The sequence below is a fragment of the Capra hircus genome, chromosome 2 (assembly GCF_001704415.2).
Source record: "Capra hircus breed San Clemente chromosome 2, ASM170441v1, whole genome shotgun sequence".
NCBI classification, from domain to species: Eukaryota; Metazoa; Chordata; class Mammalia; order Artiodactyla; family Bovidae; genus Capra; species Capra hircus.
In genome coordinates, this window is record NC_030809.1 from 111,176,963 (window position 1) to 111,199,349 (window position 22,387).

Genomic DNA, 22,387 nt, shown 5'->3' on the forward strand with positions numbered 1-22,387 from the left:
TGGCTTATTATTTATTTTTTTGGCCATGCCACACGGCATGTGGGATCTTAGTTTCCTGACTAGGGACTGAACCTGCGCCCCCTGCAGAGGAAGCGTGGAGTCTTAACCGCTGGACCTCCAGGGAAGTCCCCTCGCTGTGGTTTACAGCAGAGCAGGTCAAGGTGGGGGACTGTGACCTGGTGCTGGTGTTTCATTCCCAGTTCCTGATCGGGTCGGCAGAGAGACTGAGTAAATTTGTATCTGTGCTAGCTAATGAAAATCTTGGGCTTTCCTAACTTTACCTTTTCCTGTTCATCCCTTCATTCCCCATACCAAGAGGAATGCCTGACATGTAACTGGTGCACACTGGCGGTAGTTCTTGTTGTTCAGTCGCTAAGTCATGTCCAAGTCTTTGAGACCCTATGGAGTGCAGCCGGCCAGGCTCCTCTGTCCATGGGACTTCCCAGGCAAGAATACTGGAGTGGGCTGCCACTTCCTTCTCCAGGGGATCTTCCTGACCCAAAGATTGAACCCGCATCTCCTACATTGGCAGGTGGATTCTTCACCTAAGCAGGGAAGCCCCACACACTGACTGAATGGGCAGTAACAAGGAGATTGTGAGGAGAGGGCAGGAACCAGGAGACAATGCCAGGAACTGGAGTAATTTTTTTTTTCCTGTTAATTTACCGTTATTGTGTTTTATGAAACTATTGATCTGGGACATGTGGAAACTGGTAAAATAAAACAAAAAGCAACCAGTGGTTCTTCACCTCGAATAGTTTGAGAAGTGCTGGCATACAGTGAGTCAGTGTAGAAGTGCTGCTTGGCAGAGTTGCGAGACCTCCTGGCCATTTATTTAGTGATGTCTAGTGAAGATTTAAGTGTAGTGGGGTTCCCAGAATAAGTCACTGGTTGTAACTTCGGAAATTCATTTTGTTTGCAGTTCCTAGTATTCTTACCATGTACAAGTGTCAGAGCATACTGTGCAGATTCTACCCATCACTAAAGCAGATGCTTACAGACCAGGTAAGCTGCCACAGGCTTACACTTGCTGAGCAGATGACTCAGCAAGTGACAAAACAACAAAGTGGAGTCCACTCCACACTGTTCTTCTAGTCTCAGTAGATGTGGGCTATGTTTTAACCCTGTACTTATAAGACGTTGGGGTAATTTCCACTCCTGTTGTTTCTTGCCATGTGGAGGGACAGCAAACGGTCTCTTGAGTCCTGTCTTCCTCATTCCTGGGAGAGGTGAAGTGACTTAGATAAAAAGTGAATCTGGGAAGTGAATTAGTCATGTTTAACCTAGTCCTTTTTCACTGTCTCTTGGACGCCAGGTACTCTGTAAAAGGTTGGGGGCATTCACTCATGGGTAGATGCTTCATGTTTTATTTTCATCTTTTGGCACCTTGGTCTTTCTCAGTTGGTTTAAAATGTGGGCAAGCAACACAGGGATACTCTTGGGGCCTCTTGAACTTCACCAGATGGGGGTGACTACATATTGTAGTATTGTATCACAGGCTATTCTGGCCTGTATTTACTTGCCCTCATTTCCTTGCAGAAGGCCAGCACATCTTAATCATTTGGTGACTCTATTATACTGATACCTAATATGTTCCCTTCTGCAAAGTAGGAGCTAGACTTTCCTATGTCACACTGGGAAATGAGGACAATCTGCTGGCTTAGCCAACATCCCCTTCTGCCTGCACCTTTCTGGGTGTGTTTATCCTAAAACTGCACCCTATCTTTCCAGATTTATGGATATCAATAAACTCATACTTTGTGAAAACAAACACAAGGCTCTGAAATCAAAAGGAAGAATCAGATAAAAGCAAGTCTTTGCTCTTCTAAAACGTATTAAGAACAAAATGTCTTAATGGCCATTTCTGTGATATGATTCAGGTAAACAAAAACACAGCTCATGGCCTCTGAAGCCTTTGGTTCTTCCTGGGCCAGGCTAGGAGGCACTTAAGCTTGCAGTCTAGTTCTCTGAATTTCAATTACAAGTCACTCTTGCCACAATCTTCCCTGACCTTGCATTTTTCTTTGGGTCACTGGAACAGTATTTGGCCACTCTGCCTGTGAACACTGCCTACTTTCTCTAGGCCAGAGTGCCAGCTGCTTCTACTGGTAGCCTTCCACAGTGGTGACTGTCTGTATGTGCCTGACCCTAGATTCCTTGTCACCATACTGACATGGTATGCTTCCTTAACTGGACCTTGTCTATGCCAATAACTTTGTCTGTAACTCCCTCCCCATATGGTATTTTATTTGCCATATTATTTTCTATTATAGATTAAGTCCTTAAAGACAACACCCACCCAATGTAGTGAAGACCTTTATCAGTCAAGGTTTTCTATCATTCAACTATCCTAGTTTAAACATCTTTTAACTTAAAAATGCATCAGTATATTTAAAGTATAGGCTCCAGGTTTAGAAAGTTATTGACACCTCATAACAAACTATGGATAAATTCCCCATGGTAGAATGAATGAAGAGTAACTTATATTCATATATAACCATAACTCTAGTATAGATAAAGATGCACAACTAGAATCAAACTTAATGTAAATGTGCCAGGAGAAGAAAGCACAAGATTTGCAAAGCTTACATGAAACAAGAAAACGCAACTGGGTGATAACCAAGGCTTCGTTGACTCGCAGTTTTGCGGACTGAGAAAGGGAGGTGGCTCACGCCAGATTCTTCGGGTGTCCCAGCTTCTTCTTTCCCAGGCCAGGCAGCTGGGTGTGGAACTGCATGCAGAAGGGGTAAACACCGCATGTGTTGTACATCATTTTCATTGTAGGTAAAAAACAGCAAAGGGGAATTCTTCCTTCTTGAGAGTTTCCTTGTACCCATGATCAGCTTCTGAATGCACTTGGAGGAGAAACAATCCTATTAAAATGTCTCTCAAAAGCCAAAGCTAAATGACTAAACATCAAAACTTTGAGGAATGGAAAAAAAAGTCTATGAGGAAAGCATCAGCTTGCTTATCCAGGGAATGAGTAGAATTTTAATTCTCATTCCAGCATGGGGCCGTTGGGCACCAAGCTCCTTTCACTCTGGGTAGAAAACAAATCCCCAGGTTGCTACTGAGCCAAACTTTAAAGGCCAGTCAGGAAATGAGCAGCACTGCCCCAAATGGGAAAGCCTAGATCAGTGTTTTTTTCTAAAGTAAACAAAAGATCTGCAGAAGTATTTCCTTGCACTATTTGGCAAGAGAAAGAAGCACCTGGAGAGTGAGTTAGGAAGAGAAAGCCTGTAAGACATGGGAGTAGAACAAGGATGGTTATAATGAAGCTTTGTCTCATTAATCTCCAGAGCCCGAGTGTTCTATTACGAAACAAAGCAGCAAATGAAGAGATGCTCAGAAAGACTGGTTGATTAAGAATACATTCATGACAGGATAAATAGAATAGATGCCTTTCTGGATCCTGAATTTCATCTTTCATTTGGATTTTTTAAAAACCTTTAAAAAATATCTTCCAGAGAGTCAAAGTGGAATATATACATTAAAATAAATGAGGGCTGTGAAGGAAGATGTATGAGCAAGGAGAAAAGCTATTATCCTCGGAGGCAGAAATTTCCTTGCTTCAATGCAGCATGTGACGCTGGCAATTTCAGCCATTCTCTTTCAGGCAATTTTCAGTGCAAGTTCCAATGCTGCTTAGGGGACGCTGTCTCAGCTCACCTGAAGGAGGGGAGCATAACTAAAGATGTATGGAGAGCTATTACGTTCTGTTCAGCAGGACAGACTCAGGAGAAAGACAAGTTTCTCTCAAGAGGCTGGAGGTGAGAGAAATGAGGCAGCAACCATAGTTGCTTTTGTTAAGTACACAGCATTAAAACAAAACAAAACACGACTGAGTGACTGAACAACAAACTAATGCAAGAGACTCAACAATATCTCATTAATGTCAGGAAGCTACACAGTTTTAGAGCTTTTTACCAATGAGAAAGTCTTAAAAAGACTTGAAAGGGTAATTGTCCTTCCCTAAAGTGTTCTGAAACAACCAACAATTGATATCTAAAGATTATGTAAGAAAAAAAAAAAATTAACTTCTGCTTTTCCTGCAAAGAACTAGAAGTCTCATGTAAAGGAGCAATGGGTTGAAAACACTGCCAAAGAATCTGTGTTAAGGATACTAAAACTCATAGTTTTCTTGAGTAGGCCCAAGTAGGAGAGATGTTTGGGCCTTTTGTAGGAGGCAATCAAGAGCTCACCTAATTTGGCAGGGAACACCTGATAGAAAAGCATATATTTTCTGGAGTTCAGGCTCTACTTAGTGCCTATCTGTTGAAAGAAAAATCAAAGATAAGCACACAAATCACAGGGATGCCAAGGACACTGCTAACCAAACACTATGTGTGACTATTTGACATCCACATGCTCTTAAATATCCTTTTTTTGCTCCTTATGTACCATTAACCTTATTTATCTCTTCACCTGCCTCTAGCTCTTCCTGACTGAAGGTTAAGTGGTTGTGAAACCACATGCACCGTAGAATCCAAAGCACCTGTTTTAAACCGTTGGCTAGTGGTGGTGCCTTGTAGTGTGCTTTTGACAAGCTCTGGGAGCAGCTTGAGGGTGGGCTGCTTTGAGCCATCTGGAGGTTTTAATGTGCCCCATGCAGCTCATGCCAACCTGGCTTGCCAGAGTCAGGGTCACTGTGCCGAGACACTTCAGAATGGTGCTCAAGGGAGCTGTGCTCTGCCGCCACCTGGGCCCTCTTGCAGATGAACTTACACTTTCAATTTGATGCTGTTTTTCTTACCCTCTGCAGACACTCACACGCAGAACTATTATTACTTGCTTGTTACTGCATGTTGCTGATTCATACGCAGAGGAAAATGTAATTTTGTCTTAACACCTCTTCCCTGTCATTTAAGGCATATGTTAATGAAAGACAGATTTTGGCATCCACTCTCTGCAGCTTTGAGGCCACAGTATATATTCATTATAAATGAAGATGCAACTGTTATTTTATTTCTATTTATATTTATAACTACACCAAAGCCATCTTGCAGGTACCTTTGTGCCTCTCAAATCCCAAACCATATTCCAAGAAATGCTCAACATTTCATGCTTGAATTGGCATTAATGTGGCATTCATGTACATACAATGTTTTAAACAAAGATGTTTTCACTCATATTTTATTATTGACACTCTCTGATCACATATTTTAGATTATGCTGGAGCTGAGCCCTTGAGGACACTTTAAGAGTTTTTCTTTCCACTTGCAGTACAGACTGATTTTTTTTTTTTTTTTCAGTGAGGAGTATGCAAGTGATGGGTGCTCTGCTTGTTTGGAGGGGAGCCAAATAGAAGTCTGAAGCCCCAAGGGGGCGGGGCCAGAGCAGAAGTAAACATATGCAGAATGCTGAAAAGAGCTGACTGCAAGCTTCTGCTTTGTCATTCCTCTCCCTTCCCTTCCTTCCCTTCCTTCCCAGTGTGTAATGTGGATAAGTGCTGCCTACTTATTTCATAGAATCACTGGATCTAGAAGGAGCTGTCTCCTTGAAGATCATCTGATCCGCACTCCCACCCACTGCAGTAATTCTCCACTTGATTCAGGAGCTCTTTTTCTTCTTCAGCAGCTTTCCCGAGCAGCATTGTAGCCTATCAGTTAACAGTGGACTGGTGAGAGGCAGAGTTTTTGGAATCAAGACAGTTCTGGGTCCACACTGTGTTTCTGCCACTGACTCATGGTGATGATATCCTAGGCAAATTACCCAATACCTCAGAGTTCTAGTCTTATCTGTTAAAAGGTTACAATAAAAACTAATTTGTAGGAGTTTGAGGATTAAATGAAGGAATAATGTGGTATATAAAAGTGTAGTATATAAAAGACTTAGCACTCAGAACTAAATTAAGAGCAGCTAAATAGTTCAATAGGAACCGGGACCCATGCTTCCTGTCTGACAGGCAATACTTTTCCACACATTTTACTGTCTTTCTCACAAGGTCTCATAAAACCATTGAAAACGCTTCTGTAGCTGGAGTACTCTGTATGCTGCCTTGTAGACTGTAGATGCTGTTATTAGTAACAACATCTCACACATATTCAGCACTTTAGATTTTACAGTGCACTTTCACAAGCGGGGAGGTGAATAACCACGCCAACATGTCTACTGATGACTAATAGAGGCAGGAAGCAGAAGGAGCAGAGGCTCTGAAAGAAGTCTATTAATGATGCAAATGTGAAGTTATCTGCACTTGTGAGAAGCATAATAAACATTAACACCAACTGGAAGTAACAGAGCATGATATATTCTGGCTTCAGAACTTGGCTTTGATGAGTTAGAAAACCAGAGGAACACAGCATAGGAGTTTGGGGGCAAGAATTTAAGTTACCTGAAATTTAATGGTCTAAATGCTTCAGATGTCCAGGAGGGCAGCTCTTCACACATGGGTGAATAATTTTCACATACAAATGAGTATAGCAATGATTTAGACTGCATAATGGTAGAAACCTCGATGTGTTCATAATTTAGAGACAAAGCATATGGAACTGAGACAAGCAAAACAAATAAGTTCTCAGAAGTCAGCATTAACTGGGTGTTTCAATACTACAAATGTGTCATACTGAAATGCAAAGCTTTTAATAATAGAAACTGTTACCTTGGCTTTCTCACAACCTTCTGAAACAGTACTTCATATGCGTGAGAATTTTTACATTTGGAAAATGCTCAAAAGTGAATTTTTAGAAATGGAGGGTGCATTTTTAATATAGCATATTTCATTGTTTCTGTATTATAAAATGAATGAATACATCTTTTTGTTAGAAAGAAAATGGTCCTTTCGAAATTCAGCTCTCAGCAGATGAATTTTTAAATATCAAACTCTGCCTAACTAGTCCTACCTCTATGGATGAGGAAAAATGAGAATTTCATGCAGCTATCAATTATTTTTAAACTAATACCCAAGCAGATACATTTGTAACATTTCATGATTTCTTAATATCTATAGGCAATATTCCAAATCAGGTCTTTCTCTTTTTTTTTTCCCCTTCTGCCAAAAATCTATATTTTGTCTGGTAGCAAATTCTAGATAGGGGGTTGATTCAGGTAGGCAAAGGGAGAGAAAGCAGAAGACACTGATAGAAATGGCCCGATGAACAGCCATGTGGAATAGGAGGTCTATGCTAGACAGAGCCCAAAAGAGCCCAGTTTGTGTCTCACAGTCCAAATTTGGTTTGATGTATTTTTGAAGTTTCTAAAGGTTAACTACATGCTGTAATACATTATAGAAAGACACGAAGCAGAATTTTACTGTGCCAGTCAAGAAGCTGGCTTGAATCTGCTATTTAGGACTGAGAGAGACAGTACAATTTACATGTGTGAGAATGTGGGAATAATTTTACCTTCTGTTGTTTTTAAAACCACCTTGGGCCATGATTTTTAAATTGAGACACAAGATCTGCAGGCGGGGAGGGGGGGTTCCCATAGCAACATTAACTTATCTAAGTGCCCTTGTTGTATGTAATACTTTCAATACTAGATTGGCTTTAAAATACACACTTTAATTAGGAAAAACAACTGAGTTAAGAGTCTCAGGCAAATTTTTACTTTTACATTTACTGCACGTTTAAACGGAAACCTTGATATTGTACTTCTGAGGATTTGCTACCAAGGCAAATGTATGCAGATACCTTTCATGATTTTCCTTGCCCCCATCTCTGACCTCACTGCATTCCATTCTATTGACGACTCCTTGATCAATCTCTCTAAATATATTTAAAGCACGCTGTGGCTAGGATAAAACAGAAACAAACCAATCTTGAGTGGCTCCAGTCCAGAGGTGAGCACCCAATGCACCCTCTTATTTAAGGCTGTCTACAAGCTGATGCCCTCCCCATCTTTCCTCCACTATTCTGAACCATGAACAGCCCTATCAAACATACTTGTCTTCTCATCATCTTCTGAGAGCATACGTTCTAGGACTAGTCTGAGACCTACCTCCTCCCACAGCCCTAATTCTTTCCTTCTATCCCATAGCTAATCTTTCTCTCTCTTCAGAACATTATTACTATACCATGCAATGTCTGACTGGGCAGCATCCCTCTCCTCTTTTTTGATCACAGTGTGCTCATTTTCCTTTGAGGAACTTCCTCCATTCACTATGGTCTGGTGGAAGCATCGAATAACCTGCATCGAATAACTCAGTCTGTCAATAGCAGAATCCATGACCCAGCTTGGATTAATCACATTCTGCCAGGAAGCTGAATTTTAAGTGAGTTCAAAAAGGAAAAATAGTTGGAATGATCATTCTAGGTCCTTTCAAGAGATTGTCCATGTCTTTCAGATTTCTGTGGCTCATTATCAAAGTCTGTTAGCTGAAAATCTCCCTATTTGAGTACTTGCTCATATATTATCTCGGTCATGATTTAGAGGCTTGGGACGCACACATTTTGCTTTGCCAGCTAGAGCCTACTTACGCTTTCAAAAGACAGGGCTGGGACTTTACTTATTTATTGTATTATTCCATATAATTCAGCACAAAGTAAGTACTCAGTATACATTGTGTAACAAATGAAAGACCAGTCTTAGAAACTCCATTTTTACTAAATGCAATTTGCAAGCCAATTTATATCTTTTTTGAGGCAAAATGGTAAATACATTTTAATTTTTTTGGATGCACTGGGTCTTTGACGCAGTGCATGGGCACTTCATTGCTGTGCGAAGGCTTTCTCTTGCACTGAGCTGGGGCTGCTCTCTAGTTGTGGTGCCCGAGCTTCTCACTGCAGTGGCTTCTTCTTGTGGAGCACGAGGGTGTGCAGGTCTAGTTGCCCCATGTCATATGGGATCTTAGTTCCTGGATCAGGGATTGAACTTGTGTCCCCTGCATTGGTAGGCAGATTCTTAACTACTGGACCACCAGAAAATAGTAAAAAAATTTTAATTGCTACAATTTAAGAATTTTCCTGGGTAAATAGTCTTCTTAAAGAAGGCTTCCAACTTGTACACCAAAGAATAGCCTGAAAATAATGTTAGCATTAGTCATACTTCCCCTATTTTAGGAAAGGAAAGATAAATTAAAATTCTGTTTCAGACATTAGTCTCTAAATTAAAAAAAAAAAAAGGTTTGGGGATGGACAACAGACAATAACAAAACAAAAAAATAGGCCTTTGCCTTGGTCTTGTGACTTTCTTTGGAAACAAGGCAAGCTGATTCTGCTATCAGTTAACAATGGAGGAGACTTCAGCGGTGTTCAACTAATGTATAAAGGAGATGTTTTTTTTCACTTCTAAAAAATGGCAGGCTTTGGTTTCTCAGAATCATCTGACTTATATCAGTAATTTACCTAAATGCTTTTAAAACTCAGAGAACAAACAAAATGATTAAGACATAATAAATCCAAACAAGCTTGAGCATATTAAGTTTTGAAAACACAGAATGTTGTGCTCTCTTCCAAGTCACTTCTGTGTGCTTAAAATGCACAAAACAGTCCATCCATGATAAACAGCAGGATACATAAATTCTCTTCTTCTGACTGTCTTTTCAAAAATGAAAGATTTACTGAAGACTCTGAATAGTGTAATCCTCTGGTTTGTACCTTAACATGATACATAGTTCAGCCATGAGAAAGGACTGAAAATACCAAGTTGGAGCTTTTTTGAGTCAAGTGTAATGGCTTCTGGAATTTGCCTTGAACCCACACTCGGTGCATTTTCACTTTTTTTTTCCTATTAACTTGTAAGCGACGATCAACCAGGTTTTGCTTCTCATCTAACCCAGCCTTACAGAACATATTGTGCACTTCCCCTGTGAAACAAAAATGGCAATCAAATATATGACATGTGACTTGGGGGAGAGGGGCAGTCAGGAACAATGGAACATTAATGGAATGATTGACCATACGAATTTCATTTATACCAAGAAACATTTTCTAGTACAAATTGATGAAGGAAACCTATGACACCAAATAGGCTTCCCCTACTTCACACAAACACACCAAGTATAAACAGCTGAACACAGCAGGTATAAATAGATACACAACACTACTGGTTGCAGTTTTCAATATTTTGAGACATGCCCTAGGTCTGAATTCTTGCTGGTTTGCAGAGATCCAAAATGGCACATTATAAAAGTACTCATGTAAGTCTGGGGAAAGTACTTGAATGCAGAATTCATTTTAAATGCTTTTTTTTTTAAACGAGAAATTGATAAGGGATAAATAATTTTCTATGGACTCAAAATCAAACTCCCTCTTTTGACTATGGCATGTCATCAATTTTTTTATATCTGGGCTAATGGTACCTCCAAAACAGAAACTTCATTTGGGCATGAGAATGAAACAAGTGATTCTTTAAAGCAGTTTCAATTGGAAAGAGATTAAAAGGCAAAAGGCCATTTTCAAGCTTTTACACACAACAGTTACAATCACTAAAGTGTAAAGACAGCTAATGTTTAATCAGCTCCTGAAGCCTCATTTTAGAGCTTTTGAGTTTCTCCCTGCAAATAATACCTAAGAAAAGTTTCTACAGCTAATTATTTCCTCTTATAGATATGCATACCTTTTGTAAAGAAATATGCTCTGGTGCCATCTCCTCGAACATAAAAATTTTCAGATAAACAATGTCCTAAAAAAAATTGTGACAAGAGAAACTTAGTATTCCTTAAAAAAAACCACCACCCACAACAAAACTGACATGAAATGTAAACACAGCATTATTTAAAACACATGAAAACAATTCCAAACTGAATATATCATTACCCCTTTTAAAACGAAGCTGAGTCTTATCATATCTTCCATAGTCCCGAAATAACAGCATTCCCCCAGGTTTCAGTAACTTGGACAGTCGGTTTATAACACTTTGCATCCTTTGAAGACAAAGCAGGAGACTGTGGAAGTCTTGTTTTCTACGCCACATTTAACATTCTTAATGACAAAATAAGCATAGCTTGATAAGGCCAAAGAAATCTAAGCCACAAACATAAGGACACCAAAAACAGAAGTATTTTGTATAGAAAGAAAAAAGGATAGCAATTTGCTCAATAATCAGATTCAAAAAGTCTAGAATATCAAGAAATCACCCAAATGACTACAGTGGTAACTTCACATAGCTTGATGTATGATGTCAAAACTGAACTGCAAAACCATACAGACATTCCTGATATTTACAGCAAATTCAGGTAGTTACAGGCAGAAAAAACCGAAGTCGTCTCATTTTCCTTGCATGACAAAAAATATGCCAGAGCTGTCCCAAATCAGGTATACCTAAACAGGGACATTTTTTCCTCCAAAACTAGTTGCTTTTCCTCCTGACTTCTTTAGTTCAAAGGTACCATCATTCACTGACGTGTAACACCTCAGAAAAATCTTTGACCTCTTTTACCTTTCTCTTTCTCCATTATACTCTTCACAACTATTCAATCATCAAATTGTATGTCTTTTTATTATTGTTATTACATATTTGGTATTTCTCTCTTTTGTTTCCATTCAGTTCAATTCAGTCGCTCAGTCGTGTCCGACTCTTTGCGACCCCATGAATTGCAGCACGCCAGGCCTCCCTGTCCTGGAGAAGGCAATGGCACCCACTCCAGTACTCTTGCCTGGAAAATCCCATGGACGGAGGAGCCTGGTAGGCTGCAGTCCATGGGGTCGTGAAGAGTCAGACATGACTGAGCAACTTCACTTTCACTTTTCACTTTCATGCATTGGAGAAGGAAATGGGAACCCACTCCAGTGTTCTTGCCTAGAGAATCCCAGGGATGGGGAGCCTGGTGGGCTGCCGTCTATGGGGTCGCACAGAGTCGGACACGACTGAAGCGACTTAGCAGCAGCAGCAGCAGCAGCAGCAGGCCTCCCTGTCCATCACCAACTCCCAGAGTTCACTCAAACTCATGTCCATCGAGTCGGTGATGCCATTCAGCCATCTCATGCTCTGTCGTCCCCTTCTCCTCCTGCCCCCAATCCCTCCCAGCATCAGAGTCCTAGTACTCCCTTAGTACAAACTCCAACATTCTCTGGCTGGAGAGAGAATTGGTTCTAACTAGCTTTATTATTTTCCCTGCCAATCCTTCCTGTATATCATTGATGAGTTATTCTGCTTAAAAAGATGGTTTTCTCAAATCATCCCTTTGCGCAAAATTTCATGACATTTTTTCTGTAGGATAAAAATCTTAGTTCTCTTAGCTTCTTAGTTGAATCCTTAAGATCACCTACAACTGGCCTCAATTAATCTTTCCAACATCTTTCCCACTGCTTCTTAATCTGAAGCATCGCTAGCCAAACTGTTACATGCTTCATTCTGAGCTGCCCATGCCTGTGCTTGCGTGGCTTCCCCTGAAAAAATTCTCTCCTCCTTACTCTCTGCCTATTTAAATTCTATTCACACTCTAAGCCCCAGCTCAATACTGGGAAGCCTTTCTTTCTTTTACTGTTTATTCTACCCATCTAGCTCCCAATCAGACATGACCTCTTGTGACTGCTCCTGATTTAATGTTTTTTGGTTAAGTGTTCAAAGCCTTACGTGTGATTATGGTACAGAGATGGCAAAGATTTCAGATCTCATAACAAGCCAAGTAACTGACACTGGCTGCCAACAGAGCTCTATTAAGAAGGACTCAAGACTTGCTGGGAATGACAGTCTACAAAATCAGTTATCAATGTTGGCCCTGGGCAGAGAATGGTAAATGGCAGCCTGTGTAGTAAGTCCTTTCTGTCTCTGCTTTATCCAAACTACTTAAAGCTTCTGAGCATTTCTTATTTTAAAAATGAAAGGTTTGGATCACATAATCTGTAAATTCCTTCCAATTTAAATATTGTTCAGTGGAATAATGAGGTGAAAGAGTATGTCAGGTAATGAAGTAGGTAGTGAGAAACTGAAAGTAACCATGAAAATAAGAGACCAAAAAAAAGTGGCATGACTAGGAGAAAATCTCATTTAAACAAATTGGAACATAAGTGCATGGAAAAGAAAACTATTTTTCCTTGTTTATTTTATTACAGGTTATTTTCACACTGTGCATATATCCTTAGGATCTGGCAATTAAAACCATATCTAAAGCTTAAAATATTCACTTTTAGGATAAATGGTTTATGTACAGAGAAAAATCTCTTTCTGCAATTATTAGCAAGACAAGCATGAAATGAAAACACAGAAAAGCAAAGAGTCAGATACTTCAAAATGTAGCCTCCTTTTGCAAACCCTTTGCTCCCAACTGTCCTTTAAAGTCTGCAATGTGGGTCAAGGCAAGGGGTGGGGAACTGCTTCTCTTATCAGTCCATCTTGGCTCACAGTGCAATTCCAGAGCCAGAAGTGCAGGCGGGAGTGGGTTGCGGATGACAGGGACAAGACAAGAATGGGGAAAGCCCCTTTTCTCTTAAGATGAGAAAGAAAAGAAGAGATTTTTTAAAAAGTGTTTATCTACACAATCTCTGTGTAGATCTTTAGAAGATATTATATTTTTATTTCAATGATAAGAAGGACAGTTACTTCTTGTTTTGTAGCCTTCTATGGCTTACTCCCATTTAAGCTGGGACCCCCTAGACTCAACAGCTTGCTGAATTGCTTTTCCAAGCTGGCAAGAAGCCACTTTTCTAGAATTTTCCTGGGCAAAATCTACTATCACAGTGCTAGATGACCTGAAAGATACTGCCTCACTTTTCACTTACTATTATCCAACATCTACTCACTTACCTCATTTTTAGATCATTTCCATGTAGGTAAGAAAGTAGCTATGTAATGTACTGACATGATACATCTGAATCTATTTTATTATAAACAAAATGAATATATGTACTATAAAAACAATCTTTTCAAGACATCTACTTCCCCTTCTCCTTTCCATTCAATTCAGATCATGAAGAAAACATATAAACTAATATAAATAGCCTTTTTGAGGGTTTATTTTGAATTGAAACATTTCCTGTTATACATGTTAGATAGAAAATCTTGTTCATTATCCACCTCCTCTATCCTTTTAGCTATGAAACAAAATATAGATGACATCTTTATCCTAGTACCTAAATAATGCCAATAGCCTAAATAGGTTAGCAGAAATAGGTTACAGAAACTGGGAGGAAGTAACTTCATGAAACTTGATAGATCTCATCAGGTGCAATTACATATTTCATTCATTATTTGGAAATCTAATTTTTTTTTCCTACAAGTCATCAAAGTGAACATCTCTGAATGAGAAATAAAAGGCCTGTAAAGGATCCTAGTGATCTTATAGCAAAGAAAGAAGTACACAATGCTTGATTTCTCTGGGAAAGAGTAACACTCACCAAAGTGGTCAATGCCAAGTCTGCACCTACTAACCAGAAGATCACAAAAAACCCAATTTTAAAACACATTCTGAAGGGACAACCCCAGACATTTAGCGCACATATGTCTTAATACATACAAAGTGGAAAAATTTTAAGAAAAGTGATCATTTTAATTGCTATAATATCTCTTTGTGCTTCCTCTTTGGAGAAAAGCTATATTTATTATTTCAGAACACTATGTGAACAAAAATATTTAAGTCATAAATACTTAAATGATGGCACTAGACCAACCTTAGATTATAAAGGTCCAAGGTTAATCTGAAAAATCTTGATAAACCCTTATTCCTAGTGGGCTTCCTTAAAACAAATATTTTAAAGACCTATGTGAAGCCAGATTCACAGCCCACCTCATTACAAACATTCAGCAAGAAGCTAAATCAAAGATGTTTGTTTCTGATCACCAAGTACAGTTTCCCTCTTGGGAGTCTATTAGGCTGTTCTGAATTCGTAATTTTCTTGAAGCACTGTCACTTTTAATAGGTATGTGTCTTGCCAGAAGATGCTCACTTCTTTCTGACAGTGACAGAAAGCTCACTAATGAAACAGTTTGGCCAGTTTCTTTCTAAAAGTCTGAAGAAAGGAAAAACTGCATTTAAAAGGCTGCATATTACATGTAATGTAGTTCACTAAATAATAAATTCAAGAATTGTCATTTTTGCTTTGATAGATCTGAAAGCCACTCCTGATAAAGGGGCTGTGCATATTTGCTCTGCCCTTTCGTCATTTACCTGTCAGGATGAATAGAAGACAGCACAAAGACGAGGAGAATGACATCCAGGGTCCCATCCGGAAAAGGGTAGGGTAAGCTGTGGTCACAAACGTCATGAACAAAGGCACAGCACTGGGCTGCTCTATACGATGCATGAGACTGTCACGATAAATGAAAAGACAAAGTTTTTAGCAGACTTCTAGTATTTTTTTTTTCAAATCAAAAAGGTTAATTTAACTTCTCCCAAAGGCCTTTCTTCTATGAATTTGATTTTCTGATTAGGTACTCTGTTAGCTTATTTCAAGCTGCCATAAAAAATTAAGTCTAGCACTTGGACTTGGTAACAAATATTCTTTTGCAACCCTTCTTTAGCTTTAAAAGTGGAGTAGGGCAGTCTTTCTGGGTCAGCAGGCAGCAATGCTAGAAGCTCACCCTATGTTACTTTGCAGGCACTGAGATGGTCCTCTGCGCTCTCTCTCACTGCTTGTTCCATGCCTCCTTTGGCTTAATCAGTAAATATCCTATAGTATGTAATCAACATTAGGTAATGGTGATGACTGTACAACTCTGTAAATATACTGAAAAAAATCACTGGATTGTATACTTTAAAATGGTGAATTTTATGGTATATGAACTATATCTCACTAAAGATGCTATTTTAAAACTGCATTAGAGTACACACATACTATTTGCCTATAAAAACAATACTAAAAGAATATATACCAAAATTCTGAGTCACTCTAGGACTCCAGAAAGCATGACTAAAGGTAAATTTTATCTTTCCCTTTAGGCTTTTCATTATTTTAGAAAATGTCTACATTGAAAAACTAGTAACCCTTATCACCAGAAATTATGTTCCATGTGTTTACCAAACATTTTTGTTAGCAGAATTTCCATTCCTTTTCAAGTTTCTAAAATTACCTCTTTTTGCTATGATAATGCTTACTAGAATTTGGGGATTGGTCAAATAAGACCAAGTGCCAACTGTTTTCCTTATAGTCAAGGACATTTTAGATTTGTGATAATGCCTTTTCAGACCTTTTCCTTTTTTGCAGAAATTTTAATTTAATGAGTGCCTACCATGTGCCAGGCTATGTATAAAGCTCTAGGGACATAAATATAAATACCACCCTGTAGGAGCCACTCCCCTGAATTCTAAGTTAAGTCCCAAACAACTTCAATTATTTTGATGATATGATTTGCAAAATAGTAAAAGGTCAGTTAAAAATGGTCACAGATGTGCTTCCCTGGTGGTCCAGTGGTTGAGTCTGCCTTACAATCCGGGTTCAATCCCTGGTCGTGGAAGATCCCATATGCCATGGGGCAGCGAAGCCCATGCACCACAACTGCTGAACCTATGCTCTAGGGCCTGGGAGCCGCAACTACTGAAGCCTGCGTGGCCTAGAGCCTGTGCTCTGTAACAAGAGAAACCACCACAATAAGAAGCCCACATGCTGCAGCTAGAGCGTATCCCCTGCTCTCCACAACTAGAGAAAGCCCATGTGCACAGCAACAAAGGCTCCTGCAGCCAAAAAATAAACAAAAAAATATAAAAAAATAAAATGACACATCTCAAAAAAAAAAAGGTCACAGATAACATTTGATGCAGTTACATTAAAAAAAAATCACTTCAACAGTAAATAAATTAAGATTCTTTTAAAATATAGGTCTCTTTAAAGAAGATACAAGGCATACCTTTACTAGCTCCACAGCTCCAGAAGCAAAATCACAACAATAAAGAAAGAACTCTGGCACATTCCTAGGAAAAAGGAAGAAATATTTAAATCTAGAGTTCAGATAAGCTGAAGCAACACAATAAAGAAACTGTAAGTTGGAACTTGTTAGTAAGTACCTCTTTACCAGAATTTTGCATGACACTTGGCTTGCTGTTTCTTTTTTTAAGGTACTATTCTCTATAGTGGCATGTGAGTGCCTTCATGTTGTTTCTAAACCAACACTGTCTCAAAACACTTAGCAATTACAGGGTAACTTTCAGGTTCCTGATCTGGTTTTAAGGCCCTCCCTTTTTTGGGCCTACTTGCCCTATATTCCAGCATACTCTCACATGAGAAACCTCCAAAGCCATCCATCAGCAGTGCTCAATTTCGCTCCTACCCCTTCCAGGCAGCCTTTCTTGTTTGCCTCCAGCTGGCATGGCCTATAATTCCTCTCAGCTTAGCCAAATTCTCTTCTCTCCAAGGACCCTCAAGCCCCTGTCCATTGGCACCTCATTCCTTTTCCTGTGTGTACACTCATTTGTTCCTGGGTCTCTCACAGAGGCTCTGATGCTCCAATGATGATGTATATACATATGAAAATATATATATATATATATATTTTTTAGCAGTTGTAGTCACATGCTATTAGATATGTTTATATTAATACCATGCACATACAACTTCTAAAAATAATACAACATTTGTATATTAATTTTTGTTATCTTTTCAAGTGATTTTCAAACTTTTACTGAGCCCCATATATGGACCAAGCATTAAAATACAAAGTAGCAAATGAAACTGTCTAATAAAATAGTAAGAGTAGGGGATTTGGGAGCCAATTGCACATCTTTTTAAATCCTGGATTTGTCACTTATTAACACGGAATTAACACAGAACCAGAGATCAAATTGCCAACATCTGCTGGATCATGGAAAAAGCAAGAGAGTTCCAGAAAAACATCTATTGCTGCTTTATTGACTATGCCAAAGCCTTTGACTGTGTGGATCACAAGAAACTGTGGAAAATTCTGAAAGAGATGGGAATACCAGACCACCTAACCTGCCTCTTGAGAAATCTGTATGCAGGTCAGGAAACAACAGTTAGAACTGGACATGGAACAACAGACTGGTTCCAAATAGGAAAAGGAGTACGTCAAGGCTGTATATTGTCACTCTGCTTATTTAACTCCTATGCAGAGTACATCAGGAGAAACGCTGGACTCGAAGAAGCACAAGCTGGAATCAAGATTGCTGGGAGAAATATCAATAACCTCAGATATACAGATGACACCACCCTTATGGCAGAAAGTGAAGAGGAACTAAAAAGCCTCTTGATGAAAGTGAAAGAGGAGAGTGAAAAAGTTGGCTTAAAGCTCAACATTCAGAAAACGAAGATCATGGCATCCGGTCCCATCACTTCATGGGAAATAGATGGGGAAACAGTGGAAACAGTGGCTGACTTTATTTTTGGGGGCTCCAAAATCACTGCAGATGGTGACTGCAGCCATGAAATGAAAAGACGCTTACTCCTTGGAAGGAAAGTTATGCCCAACCTAGATAGTATATTCAAAAGCAGAGACATTACTTTGCCAACTAAGGTCCATCTAGTCAAGGCTATGGTTTTTCCTGTGGTAGTGTATGGCTGTGAGAGTTGGACTGTGAAGAAGGCTGAGCGCCGAAGAACTGATGCTTTTGAACTGTGGTATTGGAGAAGACTCTTGAGAGTCCCTTGGACTGCAAGGAGATCCAACCAGTCCATTCTGAAGGAGATCAACCCTGGGATTTCTTTGGAGGGAATGATGCTAAAGCTGAAGCTCCAGTACTTTGGCCACCTCATGCGAAGAGTTGACTCATTGGAAAAGACTCTGATGCCGGGAAGGGTTGGGGGCAGGAGGAGAAGGGGACGACCAAGGATGAGATGGCTGGATGGCATGACGGACTCGATGGACGTGAGTCTGAGTGAACTCCGGGAGATGGTGATGGACAGGGAGGCCTGGCGTGCTGAGATTCATGGGGTCGCAAAGAGTCGGACATGACTGAGCGACTGAACTGAACTGAACTGCTATTTGAGTATAGTTGATTAACAATGTTGTGTTAGTGTCAGGTGTACAGCAAGGTGATTCAGCTATATATATTCTTTTTCAAATTCTTTCCCCATTTAGGTTGTTACAGAATATTGAGCAGAGTTCCTTGTGCTATACAGTAAGTCCTTGTTAGCTATTTTAAATATAGTAGTAGTACATATGTCTATCCCAAATTCCTAATAGAGATAAAATATGGCATCTAAGTTGGTTGTGAGGATAGAATGGACTCAGATAGGTAAAGTTTATAGAAAAATGCCTGACTCAGAGTAAGCACCAAATGAATGTTAAAAAAATGTCATTTTTATTATTCTTGTTATCATCATCACAATTATCATTATCAAAGGAATATCTGCCTCTGCCTTCCAGGAACTTAAAAACGTAAGAACTTAATATGCTTTTGCAAAAACTTCCATATAGCTCAAAATGCTTCTCTGGACACTGGCACATCTAGCTCATTATGAAAGGCATGCAGTCTACCCTTGTGCAGAAATTATTAAACAACCACAAGATACAGAACAGTCTAGTAGCTAAAGGAAAGCTTGTGCCATTTGCCATGTGTCCTACCAGACAGCAACATGACCTCTGAGACTGAATTCCCACTGTATCAGCAGCCCAAGTAGGTCTTGTGACCACTCAATGATTTTCCAGGGCTTTTCTTTAAAATCAGCTGACTGTCTTGGCCCTTCTCCCAGGAAACAGGTGTAAATATCACTACTACTACCACACCATCAAGCACTCTCTTGGCAGGAGGTTTAAGAATTAAATGATCCTTGGAGAATGATATGACCTCTTAATTCTGGAGGTCTAATTATGGTAAAATATTCTGAAAATGTAAAATATTAATTCTATGATCTCCAAAAGTAATAAAACATAATTTCTTTGGTGGGGAAAAAAGGTTTAATCCTCCCTTTGGAAGGCTAATCACTAGTTGCCTTTTAAAGATGAATTAATTGTCTCAGGTTATTGAGTTACAGTGATTTCTAAAATATGAATATGAGGCCAAAAAAAGACCCAGTCAAAAAGAAAGAGTCAGGGGGTGAGGAGGCAAGAGCCTGCAATTATTAGTCAGATGGAGAAGCACAGAAGGGGGAAAAAGTACAACTAACAAGTGGGGAATCAGAGATATTAACCAGTCAGTATGTACCAAGCTCTGTCTAACTATCTATATTACATTGTTAGGCTACCTGGAAAACCAAATTAGAATACATTATGGTCTCTACCCGAAGAAGGCAATGGCACCCCACTCCAGTACTCTTGCCTCGAAAATCCCATGGATGGAGGAGCCTGGTAGGCTGCAGTCCATGGGGTCGCTAAGAGTCGGACACGACTGAGCGACTTCACTTTCACGCATTGGAGAAGGAAATGGCAACCCACTCCAGTGTTTTTGCCTGGAGAATCCCAGGGACGGAGGAGCCTGGTGGGCTGCCGTCTATGGGGTCGCACAGAGTCGGACACAACTGAAGCGACTTAGCAGCAGTATACTCTCTACCTCAAGAAATATATAAATAGTAGCTGAAGAAAGAAGATATAAGGAAATGATATGCTAAATAATAATTTGAGATGAGTCATAGAGTAATATCTTCCCTGGTGGCTCAAATGGGAAAGCGTCTGCCTATCATGCGGGAGACCCAGGTTCGATCCTTGGGTTGGGAAGATCCTCTGGAGAAGGAAATGGCAACCCACTTCACTACTCTTGCCTGGAAAATCCCATGGACAGAGGAGCGTGGAAGGCTACAGTCCATGGGGTCACAAAGAGCTGGACACGACTGAGCAACTTTGCTTTGCTTTTCACAAAGTAACACATAATCAACTACCAATGTAGTACATTTACGTGTATTACAAGCTCAGAGAACACCAGGATGAAGGAATCTGGCTATGTGGTATAAGAACAGGAAATTTTGGCCTAGAAATGGGAAAAGGAAAACAAAGAAAATAAATCCTGAAAGAAAAAGGCCATTCAGAACTGCAAATTAGCCAGTGTCACTTCTGGCCAGACACTTTAACTGGTAATTTGATGATATTATGGAATTACTTTTTATTATCTTAGGTTTATAATAACAATTAGGAATGTCTTGCTTTTTGGAGATCCATCATAAGCTCATAAAAATAATGTGTCATGATGTTGGCCTTACATAAGTAACTGCTGAAACAAGGTGGTAGCTATATGAGAATTTACTGTATTACTCAATTTTTTTGAATGCGTTTACATTTTCACAATGGAAAGTTAAAAAAAGACTAATAAATTTTAAAATATGCATAGTAAATTCTGTCAGCAGCTATGTTTTGATGTTTTGATGGTGGGAATAATGGGTGATTCTTTCCCACCCACTTTTCCTCTAATGGGAAAGTTCTACAATGTGCTTATATTAATTTTATAATGGAAAATGATAATCAGAAAGCTATTGTGTAAACTTAAAAAAAAATAGGCACTTGACAGACCAGCCATAGGTAAAAAGAGTAAAAGTTTTGTAAGATGTGTCTTCTTCATCACTTACTAAAATACATTGGTGAGGTGGTGAACAGGAAGGGCAGGTCAGGAGAACATCTCTGCTCCTATCATGGACTTCTCCCTTTATGAATCTTAGGGTTAGGTGTTATAACTCCAAAAATTTCAACTCTAGAGAGTCATTTCAACTCTAGAGGAAGGTTTTATCCTGGGTGTGACTCCAGAAGTGATGACAAAATAAAATGAGTTTAAAGCTTACACAAAATAAAGTGTAAGCTTTAAACTGAATTCTCCATGTGTAAAATGACACCTAAGTAGCCTGGAGGGGTAAATAAATCTCTAAAGTTCAGCAATTCCCAGCTTAGCAGAAGAATCAAATCTCTTGCTCATTTCTTACTCTCTCATCTACATAAGCACAAGCTTAAAAAATTACTTCAACTCATGGTGGACTATCTATGTCTGTGAAATATTATTTCCAGAGTAATTCTCAGTTCACATGAAATTAGATACTAAGACCAAGCCACTTCTTTTGAAATTTGGTTTAGTCATTGTTTATATGGGAACAAGAACACTATTGGTATATATATGACAACATTTTCCAAGAATTTCTCAATATCCCATACATATGTAGAATTTTGTAGGAGAAAATTCTAAAACTCACTGCAAAGTGTTCAGAATTGGAAAAACACTATTCCCAGCACCACAGCCAACCTAAAAACAAAGAATAAACAAGTATCATGAAAATAAAGTTAAATTTTCCTCACCAATGTCAGATTTTTACTTAAAAAAACTAAAAGAAATGTTCTGAATCTTTGTCTATAGGAGAGTTGTCTAAGCTCAAAATGGAATAAATCACAAAAATAATATGTACTGAGGAATGTAACTATTTAAAATTTTTACATACCAAACCCCCAAATGAGCCAAATTAAAAGGTGACAAATACACTGTGAAAAAAAAATTGAATTAAATATGATAAAAGGGCAGAGCTCATTAAAAACACACAACTTAATAAATAAAGGAAATAAGTAGATGACATAAGAATAAATGGTTTCTAAACATCTGAAGAACCATATGACCTATTTAACAATCAAAGGAATGTAAATTAAAATATAGCTTTTGTCTAACAATAATCTTAAAAATAAGATTATTCTAATCAATGAGGGTGTGACGAGA

The 22,387-nt window shown here is 39.0% G+C and overlaps 1 protein-coding gene across 3 annotated transcripts in view; it reads right to left on the minus strand.

Annotated features, from left to right (window-relative positions):
- Nucleotides 8,430-22,387, minus strand: part of METTL8 (methyltransferase like 8) — an 84,675-nt gene continuing 70,717 nt past the window's right edge. Inside the window, exons 5-11 of one of the 3 annotated variants that reach the window (XR_001919695.1) lie at nucleotides 21,876-21,925; nucleotides 16,663-16,726; nucleotides 14,987-15,126; nucleotides 14,217-14,245; nucleotides 10,698-10,804; nucleotides 10,498-10,563; nucleotides 9,661-9,745 (exon numbers count right to left, since the gene is read on the minus strand). Coding sequence is in view for 2 of the 3 variants with exons in the window: in XM_005675973.2 (XP_005676030.1) it covers nucleotides 9,555-9,745; nucleotides 10,498-10,563; nucleotides 10,698-10,804; nucleotides 14,987-15,126; nucleotides 16,663-16,726; nucleotides 21,876-21,925 (618 nt within the window). In the remaining variant the exon portion in view is untranslated. Of the gene's footprint in view, nucleotides 9,746-10,497; nucleotides 10,564-10,697; nucleotides 10,805-14,216; nucleotides 14,246-14,986; nucleotides 15,127-16,662; nucleotides 16,727-21,875; nucleotides 21,926-22,387 lie in introns of all 3 variants that reach the window. The other 2 variants (XM_005675973.2, XM_018064542.1) reach the window with 2 other exon arrangements.